The 13,661-nt window shown below is 38.2% G+C and overlaps 1 protein-coding gene and 1 pseudogene across 1 annotated transcript; both read right to left on the reverse strand.

Moving 5' to 3' along the window:
* Positions 1-498: 498 nt before the first annotated feature.
* Positions 499-13,400, reverse strand: TAAR1 (trace amine associated receptor 1). The gene is made up of 2 exons (XM_045805490.2): positions 13,235-13,400; positions 499-2,210 (listed from the first exon to the last, which is right to left on the reverse strand). The coding sequence occupies exon 2, from the start codon at positions 2,103-2,105 to the stop codon at positions 1,089-1,091; it is 1,017 nt and encodes a 338-aa protein (XP_045661446.1). The 5' UTR covers positions 2,106-2,210; positions 13,235-13,400; the 3' UTR covers positions 499-1,088.
* Positions 5,846-6,104, reverse strand: LOC123797552 (signal recognition particle 9 kDa protein pseudogene; annotated as a pseudogene).
* Positions 13,401-13,661: the final 261 nt, after the last annotated feature.

A 13,661-nucleotide genomic window follows, 5' to 3' on the forward strand; every position in this document is an offset into this window, starting at 1 on the left:
ATTAAAAAAGAAAAGAAAGAAATTGAAATCTAGTGGTCGACAATAGGGAAATGGGTAAAAGAAAATCTTTGGGGGTGCCTGGGTGGTTCAGTCAGGTAAATATCCGACTCTTGATCTCAGTTCGGTCACGATCTCAGGGCCATGAGTTCAAGCCCCATGTTTGACCAAAAAAAAAAAAAAAAAAAAAAAAATCATAGTACATCCTTACAATGTAACATTATACAGTCACCAGAATATTATGTTTTTAAGAATTTTAAATGATGTAGTTCTTTCAGAAGGTAAGTTCTGAGTGATAGCTTTATTTTCATTTCATTTATGTATGATTTTTTGTTTTTATTTTTTCTTTATTTTCTGCATTTTTTGCAAATTTTCTGAGAATCAAGAAAACCTATTATAAAAAGATGAAAATTAAGGTATTTAAACATTGGAATATATATTAATAAAGATTCATGATAAATAGCAAATCACATATAAACAATTTTTTTTAAAGATCTTATTTATTTATTTATTTGAGAGAGAGAGAAAGAGCACAAGCAGGGGGAAGGGCAAGGGAGAAGTAGGCTCCCTTCTAAGCAGGGAGCCCACCATAGGGCTGGATCCTGAGGTCTGGGATCATGACCTGAGTCAAAGGCAGACTGCTCAACCAACTGAGCCACACAGGCGCCCCATAAACAATTATTTAATAACATTTAATGTGTACTTTCTTTGATTTTATAAAAAGGCATTTATATTCAAACAAATGAATGGCAAAGCCATTCTAATTTGCATTTCCAAATGCATTCCCTGAACAACTGAGTAAGGTACCACTGACAATTTCATAGCAGTTCATTTAAGTCCTGGAAAAGTTCTTTAGTGTAGATCCTTCAATTCTGGACTTGCAAAGCTTCAGTGTGGGTAGTAAGAATGGCAAAGATCACATCTACTACATCTCAAACAGGAAGCAAAATGTAAGAATTCTATCTCACTACACATTCCTTGGCTCAAATAATTGATAAAAGACCCTGCAATTGGTGCATGTGGTTGATTATGTTGTGATCATAAATCTGATCACCACCTGTTTTGCAAAACAGTGAACAGTAAATATAATTCTATGGATGTGATTCTAAAAATAGTTTACACCTACTTGAATCTTTTTGGAAAATTTTACCAAACAGAATCATCTTTAGCGCTTTTCTGAACCAGGGATAGAAAAATGCATAAACCATTGGATTGAGAGTAGAGTTCAAGTAGCCAAACCAAATCAGTGCGTCATTCAAGGTGGGTGGAATACTATAGTCCAGGAAAGGATCCATGACCATGCAGACAAAGAAAGGACACCAGCATATTAGGAAAACTCCCATCACAATCCCTAAAGTCTTGGCAGCTTTCCTTTCGTTGCTTTGTGACATTCCATTTTTTTCTTCCAATCCAGTTTGAAACTTCTGATTTGCATCATGAATTGATCTTGCCTGTCCCTGAGCTATGAAATATATTCTGGAATAGACACACAGCATAATAGACCCTGGTATGTAGAAAGAAGTCATAAAGGCGAGTACCCCAGATGTTTTGCTAAAGAAGACAGAGCAACCCCCTATGCAGTGAATGTATTTGTAATACATCTCTTCAGCTCCTTTGACATTTAGCTCCAGAAAAATCATTCCAAATGCAAAAAGAGCAGGGACACTCCAACTGATGAAAATCATCACAAAGATAACCAACATACTGATCTTGGCTTTGTATCTCAGTGGATCGCACACAGCATAGTAGCGGTCAATAGAAATGAAGGACAAGTGGAAAATGGATGCTGAGCTCAGCATAATGTCAGCACTGGTGTGAATTTTACAGAAGACTTCTCCAAAGTACCAGCCATGCTCAACAGATCGGACCATGCTGTAAGGCATGACCAGGCACCCCAGCAGAAAGTCCACGGTGGCCATGGAATGAATGAGCCAATTAGTTGGCGTATGAAGGTGCTTGAAGTGTGATATGGAAATAATGACTATCAGATTGCCAATGAGTGTGGTCAGAATTACGAGTACCATTAAACTATACAGGGAAGCACGAACATCATTGGATCTGCTGCTTTTCACACAGGAAACATTAATTATATTGTGGCAAAAAGACATCGTTCCTGAGGGCTGTCCACCAGTTTATTTTCTCCTTTGTGTGTTGAGGAATCTTTCTTCGAAATCCATAATCACCTTAGAGTTCCTTCTTTTATTTCTGTATTCCTATTCCAGAAACCCAGGAGGAAAAAAAAGAGAGGGAGAGAATCATTGTCAATTTGATTCCTTTCATTTCTAACACACTTACTCTTACTTCTTGCTGAAAAATAGTTATTTTAGAAAGAGTTTTATTCCTAAGTTTAATTCCATAGGTCAGTTCAATAACTTTTTTTAACATCTCCTCAATGTTAGATACTGTGCTAGAAATGAAAAATTATTAGTTTGAAATATATGAAACTGCCACTTTTTCAGTTAGAGAAGGTCAAATGATGAATTTTTCATATGCATCCATCTGTGGAAATAGTCTTTGCTCAAAGGAAAGCTTTGTGGGGAAAGTTTATATTCTAAAGAGTATTATAAATTGCCAGAAATTTTAGAATTAAAATATGTTCGAGGGAAAAAGTGAAATATTGTAAACAAGTAATATCCACTGTTGCTTTTGCACTTGGTAACATATAAGATATTTCTTATTTTGTAATTAACTGTAACAGAAAGAAGCTTTCATACCTTTACTTCCAGTTTGCAAAGAACTTATATATACATTCCAAGCATTATTTCATTTAACACTTTTGCATCTATGATGTAAACACTATTTCTTATAAGGAAGACAAGACATGTTTTGTTAGTATAATTATACTGGTAAGAAATTGAGTCTTCGTTCCTGAAACCATTAAAGCTGGAATATGACCTGAAGTCTCAATTACTAGTACAGTTTCTTTTTTACTAATCCACATTTTCTTTCCACGGCAGAAAGAATCAATTCAGATAAATTATTTTCAAGAACATTAAACCTTGAACTTTCATGTGAGAACATAGGATGTCTTGAAAAGTGGCACCTACTAGTGAAGTGTGGTATTGTGGTCCGGATCATTAAGGATTTTAAATGTACAGACCAAAGTCTGTGGTAAGACATGTGGCACAGGGAAAAGATGGCCCATGTGAGAACCCAGGGAACATGACCTTCGGTGTGGCCTGCGGGCATGGCAGTGGAGCTCTTTTTTTTTTTTTTTTTTTTTTCTTGAAGCTCTGAAACCCATTAAAATTTTTTTTTATGCAATCCCAATTTTAAAACAAAAGCAAAATCTTGTTAAAACAGAGATGGCACCTTCTTCTTCCTCTTGCTCATTAAAGAATCCAAGGCTCCATGAAAGCTAGTTTAAAAATATCCCTTTGGGGGAGCCTGGCTGACACAGTCAGTTAAGTGTAAGCCTCTTGATTTAGGCTCAGGTCAGGACCTCAGGGTCATTATTCTGAGACCCTCTCCCCCCCCACCCAAGTCTGCTTCTCTCCTTCTCCCTCCTCCTCTGTTCCTTCCCCCACGGGAGTGTGCATTCTCTCTCTCTTTCTCTCTCTAAAAATAAATAAATAAATCTTTTTAAAAATATCCCCTTGTTTCTGTATGATTCTGTAATTCTCAACTAAATTCTGGAATTTTCAATATATTTTGAAATATATATACATATATATGGTATGTATATGAAGAGAGGGAGAGAGAGAATTTGGAAGAATGCCAATTTCTGACAGTCAATCAACAACCTGCACTATGTTGAAATGCTAGAAAATAGCAACAAGTCTTAGAATATTCCAGGAGTCTGCCTTCCTTTTCATTTCCTCCCATCCCCTCTGGACTGACAGTTTAGATCAAGACTAAGTAGAAATCTAAATGTATCCATAACTGGAACTGCAGCAATAAAAATAAATAAAATATTTAGGTACTAAAATGCATATTTTAATAAATTTAAAACACCTCTCCTCCAATCCCTTCAAATATTAGTACTCTTCCATAAAAATAGTAACTTCCTCAAAAAGAATTATTTTTAAATCCACATCTTCCGATGATCCCCTTATAGTTCCCCTTTATGAGAAAGGAAAGCAAAACAAAACTTCTTTGAAAGTCATTTACACTCTTTGTCTTTCATTCTTCTATTAACCTTTTGAATACTCTCTAAGGAGCCTTTTATTGTCAACACTCCAACAAACAGGTTTTTTTTTTCAGCTAAGACAGCAGAAGAGATGATTTATTGTACGTATGTTACATTTAGCCACAAATGAAAACAAAGTTAGTCCAGAAAGTCATAGGTCCAGGGCAAAGGACCAAAAGGGACTTTTTGGGTATGAGTGAGGTGGGTCTCGCAAAGGTGGTCATTGTGATCAGATGGAGAGGCATATTCTGGATCCACTGGATCAAGTTCTAGAAAGTAGGCATGCAGTCCAAAAATTGGTACTAGCGTCGCTGGCCTCTGGCTTTCCTTATTTCTGCTCCTGTGGCTTCCGCAGGTATACAAGCCAGCACTTTACTTGGACCTCGGCTCCATCTTCCTTCCTTTACCCTTCAGCCTGTGCATGTGCTGCTTCCTCTCATGGCTCAGACGTTTCCAAGAAGGTGGCACCAAGGCCAAGAGCTCAAAACAGTTTTTTAATCTTGTTGTCCTAGGTTACTAAACCAGTGCTGAATTCTCAGGCTTCTTCTTGCTTGACCTCCTAGATACTTCTTGAAACAATTCCTTCCCTTGCAGCTCTAAATGCAATGGCTACTCTTTTCAGTTTCCATTGCTAGTTCTTCCTCAACTCACTTGCCCTGAGGCTACTCCTTGGTTCTCTTCTCTACTTACATCCACTCCCAGGTGATTTCTCACAGTCCCCTGGCTTTAAGCTAATCTTTATGAATAACTCCAGCCATGATGTCCCCTCACCCGGCACTCTGGACAAACATTTCCAGCTGTCTGGAGAATATCACCACTTACCATGTCTAAAGCCTCCAATCTTCTCCACAACATGTGTCCAGCTCCTCTTCCTTCCTACACGTCTCAAAAATGGCAACACCGTTCTTGAAAATCCTCAGTCCTAAACCTTGAAGTAATTATTGACTATTCTTTCTCACACTCAATAATATAGCCAATCCATCAGTAAGTATCTTGACACTTCATTGAAAATATATCCATAATTGGACCAGTTCTCATGGTCCCAGCCACCAACCACTGTCAAATTAGTAGCCTCCCCGCTTCTTTTCTTTTTTCCCTTCCTTTCTAGTTTAATTCTAAAGTCTTGACTTGAGTACATAGTTTCAAAGCCAAGGAGTGGATTGGATCCCTCCTCACGATTCTTTCACAAAAGGTAAAGAACATGAATGAATTCTGTGGACGGTGTGGAAAGTATGTTCAACAGACGATGTTAAGCAAAGGAGAAATTCGTTCTGTTTGCCAGCAGTTGTATTAATGAATTATAAAGTCAAAGGAAAAAAGGCCCATGGGGCCCCTTGAAAAGGTAATCATGGAGTACAGAGGAAAAAGTCATAGCCTTTTTTTTTTTTTAAGGAAGAATTGTCTTCTATTAATATCTCATTTTCAAATTACAGATACAGACTTGCCAGAGAATAATTATTTGTATTTTGCCCAGCATCAATCTGCAAAAAGTTTCCAAACATAGGTGCATTTCTTGTTTAATTTCCCAAAATAAAGGCTTTCTATCTGAAAGTATTTACATTCCTAGCTCTCTAAACATTAAGAAACAAAGGACAAAAAATGATCTCCCAGCTTCTGAAGAATCCATTTAGTTACATGAAGTATATTCTTTCTCAACACTTTTTCAGATTCAAAAGATATTTACTTCCTAAGAACAGGAGGCTCTTCATTTCAAACCCTTCAGTCTGTTTCCATGGCAACACTGCAGCACTCCTGGGTACCCTGCAGTCGCCTTAGTGGACTGTGGAATTTCTCGATCTTCTTTACGACTCAGGCTTGGTCTGTTCTTTGCACCAAACAAACTAACTCACCTGTTACTTTAATACACGAATTCCCTTCAGAATGCCAGTTTTTGGGAACCCCACGCGCCTTCATAGGGCTGGTGAGGTGGTTTCTCAGCGGTGCTGCTGAATGCCTCCCAGGTCTGGAACTTTGGCATAGCACGCCTGCAGCGGCGCTCGGAGGAAGCGAGGTCGGGGACCTCATGCGTGCCACCTGGCCCACCTCCAAAATCATAGCTTTTTAAATCTCAAGCAGCAATCACTGGTGTCCAGGTGAACAGAACCAGGGAGAGGCAGAAGTGACACTAGCCTCGTTGAGGAATTTCTCTGCCTGTCACAACCCTACAGGAGAAAGTCACCTGAGCTCCGAAGTACATTTAGGGAGACTTCAAGATCTTCTGCCCCTTACCCCAAGGAAACTGGCAGTTATTCAAGGAAAACAACAGTAGAATGCCCTGGAGTTGCAACAGTGCAGAACCTTCTGGTCTGTCCTTACCCAAATGCACAAGCCAGATAGAAATGCAAAAGCAGTTTCTTAGCAGGAAGTGTAGAGCAGTTAAATTCCTGGGGAATTCAAGGCAAAGACCACTTGATACCTTAAAGGAAGCTAAGAATAAACAACTGTCCTTGACCCAGATAAAAGCCAGAATTTCAATGCTTTGTTGGCTTGTTTAGATTTATGTTTTTAAGCGACTTTCTGTTTCTGCTAAATGGTGACATTTTGCTTAGCACAGTATGTAAGATGAGGGATAGAGATATGAAATATTATAACCCAAGATTCCACTTTTTGTTCTAGAACTTTCCATAGATATTCTGTACTTGCTTTTATAAGAAAAACTCTGAAGTACATAATACCCTGACTGAACTGAGGGAGGGAATTTAAAAGTAATATGGACCTAGAATTGCAGCTAAACTTTGTTTTAACCCAAATATATTATTGTCTTATGATTGTTTTACAGCTCCCAGATAATATTATAAAAAATTGTATGGTCCTACGTAAACGAGTCAACCCAAACTTTTGGCAAACTTTCAACGTTTCAAATGATTCTTGACCAATATGTGACCATTTGAGAATCACAAGAAAACACTGTCAGTCAACGCAACCAGTTGAGCTGATGAAAGGCTATCAGTCTATGATGCTCAAAGGGGATAAAGGATTTAAAGTGTGCTAGGAAAAACCATACAGTCTGTGTAAATCCGGTAAATAGTCCTCAAGTTTGTTCAGAGACCATAATTTCCCTCTCCCAATAGATGGGACCGGAAACTTGCTGATTGTGCATTTGGTTCTAGAACCAAGAAAGCAGGACGTTATTAACCATGCCCTACCTAAACTTTCTAACCCAGGAAGACCCCACCCTGCATGAGATTGTCCCCCAGTCTGCATAAAATTGTCGCCAGACATTATGTGTCCCGGTCAGAGTATCTGGAGAAACTACAACTGCTGACATTTGCTGGGCTAGCTCACTTTCTTCTCTAATTAAAGATACCGGGTAAGTACATGCATTCACAGCCAATACAGTCCAGAATTTAACTTTATATTACAGTAGATATAATTTGGTATCTTCCTGCAAATCCAAAACCCTAGAATAATGTACTTCTCAGGAACAAAAATAAGGCTGACCCCAGTATATACAGGGCTATGAGGAGAGAATTTTATATGCAGGAAATGTACTTATGGACTGTGAAGGATGGTCTACTCTATTCAAATGTTCATAAAACATACTACCCATGTATTCTTTTTGAAAAAAAAATTATTTGCAGAGAAGCATCAGCTGTTTGTGGAAGGCATGAGAATTAGGCTCTCAAGAATTGGGAAATGAAGCCGTAAAAGGACTAATAATTAGCTTTTCCAAATCAAACAGCAGATGAGTTTAAAATAATTCTGGCAGGGGCCCCTGGGTGGCTCAGTCGTGTCCATGTTGGGTGCCCTGCTCAGCAGGGAGTCTGCTTCGCTCTCTCCCTCTGCTGCTCCCCCTGCTTGTGCTCTCTCCGACTCTCTCTCAAATAAATAAATAAAATCTTGAAAAATATATAAAATAAAATCTTTCTGGCAAATTTTGCTTTAAAATTGAAATGCAGTTGATGAAGAGACACTTTTTTAAAAAGCAAGCTAGAGGAAAATCATACCATTTACAAACTGGAAGCAAGCATTGTAAACAGCCTTGCCAGTGAAAGAAAAGCTTCCACCCAAGAGACTTTGACAGCCTGGCCTGCCAAAAAGGTCTACACCCCTGCTCAGAGCTGTCAAAGTTGGCATTTCATTTAAGAAAATGGCAGTAGCAGCACCAAGAGGGTCAAGTCAATTAGAAAAGGTGACCGGCTACTCTAGAGGCAGAAAAATGAGAACTTTAAACAAAATTTAGTAAAAACACCTAAGAACATCAAATTATAGCACAGAAAAAGGTTCTACCACCAAAAAAAATGATATCATGTATTTTTTAAATCCATAAAGAGCTTATAAGAGAGAAGAATCACAGTGAAGACAACATCATTGACCTTGGGAATCAAATGGAAGAATATCAAACACAATACAAAGAAAAAGACATTCACTCGTTCTTTTCCATAAATATTGAGTGAATGCCCTCCCTCTGTCAGAAACTAGGTCCTGGGGTGAACAAACACAGCAAAACCTCCTGCCCCTTCAGGCATCTACATCCAGTGGGGGGGGGGGGGGGGACACAGAAAATAAATGTGATCAATAAATAAGAAGTTAGACTGCAATGATCACTAAGGGGGAAAAATGAAACAGAGAAGACAGAGCTGCAATGTTTGGGGAGACGATTGAACTTCAGGATAAGGTAGCCATGGAAAACTTAAATAAGAAGCTGACTCTGAATGAAATACCTAAATGAACTGAGGAGCTAACCACCTGGATACATAGGGGAAGAGCCGTCTAGGGAGCGGATACAGCAAACTCAAAATTCCTGAGATGGGAGCTTGCTTTAGTGTGTTTGCAAAATTAGCAGATGTCAGTGCGGTTGGAGCAGAGCCAGCAAAGCAGAGAATAAGAGATGAGGCTGTACAAAGCTACACTGAATAGTGCCTTACAGGTCACAGTAAGAATTTGAGCTTTGCCTTTGAGTGAAGAAGGAAGACACTGGTGGGTTTTGAACCCAGCAACATGATCTAACAGGTTCTGACAGATTCACCCTGGCTGCTGTGCTGAGAACAGAGGCAGAGGGTAAGGACAAAGGTGAGGGAAGCTGCCACTATAACCTGGTGAGGGAAGATGATGGCTTGGGCATAGCAGGGGCGGTAAGTATGGAGAGTAGCGGTCAAGTTTGGAAATGTTCTGATGAAACAGCAGGCAGGATTTCCATATCGACTGAGTGTAGGCAGGGAGGAAGCTATCAGGGGAAACAGCAAGGCTTTCGGTTTGAGCAGCTTGAAGCGGGGGGGGGGGGGGGGGGGGGCTCCCATTGACAAAGATGGAAAAAATGGTGGTTGGAGAAGGGCATGGAGCAGGAGGAAATCCGGAGTTGGGTTTTGAATTTGTGAAGCTGGACCTGTGGGCTGAAGAGTATGGCCTTTAGTGCCCACTGCCTATGTTCAAGTCCAGGCAGGCCTGGCCATTCACCCATTCTGTGCCTTTGGAAAAGCAGCCTAACCTCTTGGGGCCACAGTTTTCTTGTGAAAAAAAAAAAGAGAGAGAGAGAGAGAAATCTATTTCCTGGCCTGTTATAAGGCTGGAATGAGTTGATACTTGTTAAGTGTTTACAATAGCATCCTGTGCATAGTGTTTATCAAATAGATAAACATCCAAGAGGAATGTTATAAACATGTTAAGGAAATGTGTAAAAAGTATCAGGAAACCTTTACAAGGATACCCATATATTTAAATCAATGTGAAAAAGATGCATTCTAAAGTGTCATTATAGGCGGAAGGAAAGGAATGGGCAAAGGGGGATAAACAGGGAGAAAACAAGGTGAAACAAAACAAAGAGGGGTAGTATGTCATAAGAGAATGGGCTGTTTTATTAACTGCTATAGCCTCAGGGCCTGGGAAATGTCTAGAACATGTACTGAGCACAAAAATGAATAAAGCCTTGAATGAATGAACAAATGAACTGAGGAGTTCATTAGCTCATTTCTGTGCCCCCTGGGGCCTATATAGAATAAGGCACATACACTTAGCCTGGCTCTGATTCCAAAGATAAGAAAGAAAATCTTATAGCCATCCAGTTAGATTCTTTTGTTGTGATGATAGTATTACAGGTGTTTGCATATGTCCAAACTCTCAAGTCGTACCTGTTAAATGTGAACAGTCCTTTACATATCAATTATATGTCAACAACACTGCTTTAGAAAAACAAAGAAGGAAAGACAATCAGTCTACCATAGGATTCATTTGTAATTTTGGAAGCCAGAGAGCAGTGGATTGAGTTTAGAAACTATTAAGGAAATAACAACTCAACAGTCCTGTATTCAGTCAAAATGGTAGTCATAGGAAGGTGAAAGAAAGATAGCAAATATGCATTTATGATCACTTTTAGAGAAACTCTAGGAAATACTATAATAGTAGAAAAATTAAATCAAACCAAAAATTTCTAAAGAGCAAAAAATGAAGAATAAAAGCAACAACCGTAATATTATCTAAATTAAGATTTATTTTAAATCAAAAAGGATTATGATCATAAGACACAGTATAATGCTTGTTACATAAGGATTTTTGAAATGAAAAGCATGTATTTCAAGAAAACACTTAATGTTAACCTGGAACTTAAATTCTCAACTATCTCAGTGTCCCCCAATCGTTATCAGGTTGGTAAGAGGCTAGCAAGATAAACTTCTTGACAAGATGACGAGATATATAGCTAATTATTTATTTTGGCAAGTTTCTCTACCAGTATGTTTTTTTAAAGATTTTATTTATTTATTCGACAGAGATAGAGACAGCCAGCGAGAGAGGGAACACAAGCAGGGGGAGTGGGAGAGGAAGAAGCAGGCTCATAGCAGAGGAGCCTGATGTTGGGCTCGATCCCATAACGCCAAGATCATGCCCTGAGCCGAAGGCAGACGCTTAACCGCTATGCCACCCAGGCGCCCCTCTACCAGTATTTTTTGAAGTTTAAAATGCTCGTGTTGTTCAACCCAACAGTAGTTTTCGTAACAGCAACAGAAGTAAAAACTAAAATAGTCTGAACTTCTATCAGACATATACACACCAGTAGACATGATATATGTTCAATAAGATGTTAAATTAAGGTGCCTGGGTGGCTCAGGCAGTTAAGCGTCTGCCTTCAGTTCATGTCAGATCCCATAGTCCTGAGTTCAAGTTCTGCGTCAGGCTCCCAGCTCCACAGGGAGTCTGCTTGTCTCTCTGCCCTTCCCCCACTCTCTCTCTCTCTCTCAAATAAATAAATAAAAAATAAATCTTAAAAAAATAAGATGTTATATTAAATGAGTTGGTTCTCTTTACGTAGAGACATAGAAAGATGTCAATGATATCTTGTCAAGTAAAGAAAAAAAAATTTACGAACTGTTTTAAAATACCATGTATAGGGACACACGTATTCACACACACACACACACACACACACACACACACACACACATATTTGTATAAGCCTGAAAAATAAGTATGGAATGGTATACTCCAAATTCTCAGTATCATTTATTCAGAGATGGTGATATTGAAACTCAAAAAAAAAGTAAAAATTAAACAACATAAAAAATATATAATACCAAATTTTAGCAAAAAATTTTCCTAAGTGTCAAAATAACAGGTGAGTTTTACTTTCTTCTCTCTAATTTCTACATATTCCAAGTTTTCTACTATGAAGATGCTTCATTTTCATAACTAGAAAAAATTATTTAATAAAATTAAATAGATTGTCTATGAATTGCTCCAAACAAAAGTTTAATGAAACTTAAAAAAACTATTGTGAATAATGATTAACAGATTATACAATTTGTGCTTTTTGTACTTGTATAATTCTTTACGTGAGTTATTGATCCATTTTAACATTATATTAAAATTAAATTTTTGCTAAATTTCTGAACTGAACCCATATCCTGTTTTTGTTCTATACGAATTTAGGAATATAATTAGAAATAAATGATAATAATTTTATTCCAAAAATATGTTTGCAGCTCTGTAATTTATCCAGGATTCCTTATTAAAATACTAAAAGTATTTTTGGAAAATACTTATTTTATTTTTTTAAGATTTTATTTATTTATTTGAGATAGAGCGAGAGTAAGCAAGCACAAGCAGGGGGAGCAGCAGAGGAAGAGGGAGAAGCAGGCTCTCCACTGAGCAGGGAGCCCAACGCGGGTCTCAATCCCAGGACCCTGGGATCAGGACCCAAGCTGAAGACAGATGCTTAACCAACTGAGCCACCCAGGCACCCTGAAAAATACTTATTTTAAAGGCAAGAAAGAGTCAAGGGGCAGGAGAAACAATGTTTTCAAATATTTAAGTCATGAGTCTTGATGGGGGACATCGCTGGAAGCAATCTCTTTCCATCTTAAAGAAACAGGAAGCATGGCAAATTCCATTTGTTTGCTTGTCCATCAACATGGACAGACAGATAAGAGAAAAAACAATCTCCAGCAATATTATGAGTAGGTAAATAAATAGACTATACCGGAAAGTTTTTCTGCTGTGTAGACCTGCATAAGATAATATGTATCAGATTTAAGTTATCATAACTAAGAGATTCTTAAGTTAGTCAATCTATATATGGCATGTAGACACGAAAAGACACACACGTACACACACACACACAACACACACACTAAAGAGTGCAGTCATTCAACAATGGGCCAGGACTTTTCCCACCAAATAGTATTTGTGCAAGTAAGATTTTAGTTCTGTAGTTTCGTATATAGTAACAATAACATACGATTTAATTTTAAAACTTGAAAAAGTCTCTATGAAGATCCTTTTCATAATATTAAAACCAGCCATCTTACACAGAAGGAATGTCTTTCTTCATTTACAAGAAAAGGAGATAAAAAACATGTTTCAACTTTTTCAAGTTTCCTAGGTTTTCATAGGTGAATTTCCAATAAAAGTGAAACATTTTAAAAGTACAGGTAAAGCAAGCTATTTAAAAATAAATAACTATTTTTTTAGCTTCTCTTACTAACATAGGTTCTAAGTAACTACATTACAGAAACCTTCTTAACTTTTCTATTAAATAATCATAAATTTTAAGGTATGAGTAAGTACCAAACCCCTGATAACTCTTATGGTCTTCAGTGTTCTCTCAATAAAAGATACCCTAGGCCCCCAGGCTACTGCCTGCTTTTTGGTGTGGCTGTTGAGTGCGTTCAGACCTACCTTCTCAGGTAAGAGTGAACAGAGAGGGCGGGCGAGCTGGGAGCAGAAACACAGCCTTGGGGAGGAGAGGCCCGCGGCATCGCTGTCCCCTGCACCGCTGCTGCTGGCTAGAGCCACCGCTGAGCTCCAATAGGCCACAGTTCACATAGACAAGTGACGCAAATACTAAAATCTGAAAAAGATAAGCTGATAATAAATCTCTCTGAAACAAAGTAACAATATATTATTGATACATGTAACTGGGAGGTGCTTTTATTCTAAACCAGCATCAGGAAGCTAGCAGTGAGCAAGCTAAACAGAGAAGGTAAATATTACCATTACTTTAAAAATAATCTCAAACATGAGCCACCAGTAACCACAGACATGGGTGTTAACAGCATATATATATAAAAACACACGTCCATTAAAACTGCCTTAATTGTTGATT

This window comes from Ursus americanus, chromosome 11 (assembly GCF_024610735.1).
Source record: "Ursus americanus isolate L20-20 chromosome 11, mUrsAme1.1.p, whole genome shotgun sequence".
In the NCBI taxonomy this organism is placed as follows: domain Eukaryota; kingdom Metazoa; phylum Chordata; class Mammalia; order Carnivora; family Ursidae; genus Ursus; species Ursus americanus.